The sequence below is a fragment of the Corvus brachyrhynchos genome, unplaced genomic scaffold (assembly GCF_000691975.1).
Source record: "Corvus brachyrhynchos isolate BGI_N302 unplaced genomic scaffold, ASM69197v1 scaffold280, whole genome shotgun sequence".
NCBI classification, from domain to species: domain Eukaryota; kingdom Metazoa; phylum Chordata; class Aves; order Passeriformes; family Corvidae; genus Corvus; species Corvus brachyrhynchos.
Window position 1 is genome coordinate 1115520 of NW_008236198.1, and position 3242 is coordinate 1118761.

The window sequence follows — 3242 nt, forward strand, 5'->3', positions numbered from 1 at the left end:
TGGAGAGGGAAGGCAATGGGGAGAGACGGAATAATTAGAGATGCAATTTCAACTGGAGTACCCAAACCAAATCCATGTTGTTAAAATATAAAATGCTACAATGCTTTTAAAGTGTTCTTGTTTTTACTCACAAGGAGGAAACTTTCAGAGGTTTGCTCGCCAATCACTACTTTTTGTAGTGACAGAGGTTTGTAGAAGCATTTGCCATGTGATTTATCCCTGGAGAATTTAATGCTGTTTACACCAGAGCTATTTCAATCCCTCTGTATTTGATATTCTACTGGAGGCAGGACCTTCCCAGAAGAGGCGTCCTCAGTTGAATCAACCCCCTCAGGGCTCATATTTAAGGCAGCACAGTTCCATGGTGATTCCCACATGGAGTGATCCAGTCAAGCCTTCCCTTCCCCATGCAGAGGATTTCCCTGGTGCTCCACAAGTGCCCAGTGACTCCCCCACAGCCAAACCCCAGCGCAGCGCAGTCCTTCCCAGTGCAGTGGGGCAAACTGGTGGAACTCCATTGCTGGGGCAGTCAGAGTGCAGAGCAGTGCAGAGGGTGAAGTTCTCAGCCCAGGTCTGGCTGTACCTCTGAGCTTTGGGCTTTGTCCTCCCTGCCCGGGGCTTCCAGAGGTGATTTTGGGGTGTTCTCAGGGTCAGGCAGGGGGCTCTTGGGGGATTCTTTGGTTTCTTTCTCTTGAACCTGGAATCCCAATATTGTACCATGAATCTTCCAGGAGTTTTAAGCTTAAACTGCCCCCCTTGCTGTAAGAGAGGAAGACCCAGCAGCTCCGTTTTTGACAAGATGGTGAACACAGGGCTCTCTTTCAGGTGCATGAAGTTCCCTATTTTATAGTATTTTCCTTTTATCCCCCAGCCCAGCTATTCCAACAAAAACCAACGCACTTTTGAAAGAACCACTCTGGCATTTGTGAATCTGCCGTGAATATGTGAAATACGCAGTAAAAAACCCCAAATCATACTCCATTTAATTCCACTCTCTTTAAGAGGACCTTTTTCTTACAAAGCCAAGAACAAAAAGGTCACTAATAGAAAGAAAATTGCAAGGAGGAAGGGAAGAGAGGAATGCAATTGTGTTAAGTCAGGATTTATTCCTCAGGATTAACTGGGGAAGGATACGGGAAGAGGGCAGAGAACTGTGGTGAGGAGAAAACACCTGGTACAAACCACTGAAACAAATGGGAAGAGAAATATCCCCAGATATTCAGGCTGAGAACACAAGAACATTAAGTTATAATCTGGAGGGACAGAATTTTTGGAATGACCAGATTCCTGGAATCTGCTTGGAGCAGCCCAGGGCTCTGGGAAGGGATGGGGCAGAGGAAATGTGGGATATTCTCAATCCAAACACATCCAGAACACGAACTATAAAGATGTGACTTGCTGGTTTTGATTGATATTCCTCATTGTTTCTCATGGAAAGGCAGCACAAGCCCCCAGATAATCCCAGACTCCTCTTTGGCCAAAACTCACATCTTTCAAAAAGAATCAGAATGATGAAAAGGTTTGTTTTAATTGAGGATTAATCAAGACATTGTTTGCTTGCTGTGAAGGAAGGTGAAGGATGGTACAGAGGATTTGAAATCATTCAGTTCCTCATTCCAGATTGCTCCTTTTCATTATTTAGAAACAGTTTCTGAAGAGACACGTGCAAATTAATTGCAGGGAAAGCCAGAAGAGATCAGAAAGCAGCTGATCTGAGGATGAGAAGTGAGCAGTGCACCTGAAATTCAATTACCTGGGATCAGAAACTGCCTTCAGCCTTTAGCTACATCACAACACACCTGCAGTTTCAGAGCGTGCTTTAACTCGAGGCTTGAGTTTGTCTGCTAATTATCTGCAAAGCAAATGGAGCTTAATTATGTTTTATTTACTGGGTTACAACTGAAATCAGGCCAATATTGTTCACAAAACCATTCACACTTTGCCTACACTTCGCATGTGTTTTATCCTCGTGCAGGAAGTCAAGGAGAGGGAAATGTATCTGCACCAGCCTGATTAGAGCCAAACCCCCTCCCAGTGTCTGGGAAGGACAAGAACATCCCTTTTCTTTTCCTTGGCTGGTGGAGCAGTTGTGGTACCAGTCCTGACTCCGTCCCAGGGAAATGAAAACCTGAAAAAGTTCCCCCATCTCCACCTGCACAGCACAGAAGGTGAAATCTCACCTTCGCTGGCACGTGGGAACAGGGGGGGCTCACGGCTCCTGCTCTGGGAGGGAGCTGCAATCCCACTATTTCATGGCACTTCAGCAATCACCCTGCTCTGGCTGCAGCAGTTCAGCTCCTCGTGCAGAGAGGTTTTTGAGAGGTTCCTGTGTCTCCACACAAAGCCAGGGATGTCTCCACAGCAGCATTCCAGACTCGCTGGTGCTCATGGTGTTGCTGCCATTTCCTCCTTCCTTCCACTCCCTGAGGGAGCATTCCCTGGCTCTGCCAGCTCCCAGGACACTGCTGGGGCCCGGCTCACTGGCATGTTCCTATTTCATTGAAAAACTCAACATCATTTTAACAAACATTAACAAACCACTGACTTTTGGAGGCCACATCCCCAGCCACAGCCATGGGAGCAACACCTAAAACCTCTGCCAGGCCACACGGATCAAATTCCAGATGGAAGCACGCAGGGATAATTAAAACCCACAGAAAGCTGTTGAGAATATTCAAGTTCAAATGATAGATAATACAAAAGAAATTCTGTGTGTTCAGCAACAAGAGCAGGATGTCAAGACTTGTGGCCCCAGTCACCAGCTGGTTCAAGGACCAGATTTACACAGTGAGAATTTAATGAGTCAAGAGGAATAATGGTGGGATTGAAGATTTCAGATTTAGATGAAAACACGAGTGATTTAACTGAACTATTTTAGCTGAAATTAAATATTTAGCTTCAATATTTTAGTCCTAATCGAAATCGTGCCTAGAGTTGAAGTGTTCTGAAGCCAGCTTGAAGAGACAACTTTGGGGGGTTATTTTTTTAAGGAATGAAAATGTTTAACCGCAAATAAAACACAGCACTGAGAGAGCAGCTAGAGCTGAATGTGTAATATTTGTGCCAAAGACAAGGAAAACCGAGGGAGAACAATTCCTGCACACAGGACTGGCCACAGACAGGGGCATTTCAAGGACAATGAGTTTGTCACAATGTTCAGACAAACAGAGGAGTGAAAAAGAAGGAGAAACTTTTTCCTCATTTATTTTTTTTCAGCATTAAAGCTGTGGAAAGATTTTCAG

At 45.0% G+C, this 3242-nt stretch overlaps 1 protein-coding gene across 1 annotated transcript in view; it reads right to left on the minus strand.

Moving 5' to 3' along the window:
* The window catches only part of LRRC7 (leucine rich repeat containing 7), a 107581-nt gene that overhangs the window by 21042 nt on the left and 83297 nt on the right, over positions 1–3242 (minus strand). Inside the window, exon 17 of the mRNA XM_017740637.1 lies at positions 584–697. Coding sequence (XP_017596126.1) covers positions 584–697 — 114 coding nt within the window. The remainder of the gene's footprint in view (positions 1–583; positions 698–3242) is intronic.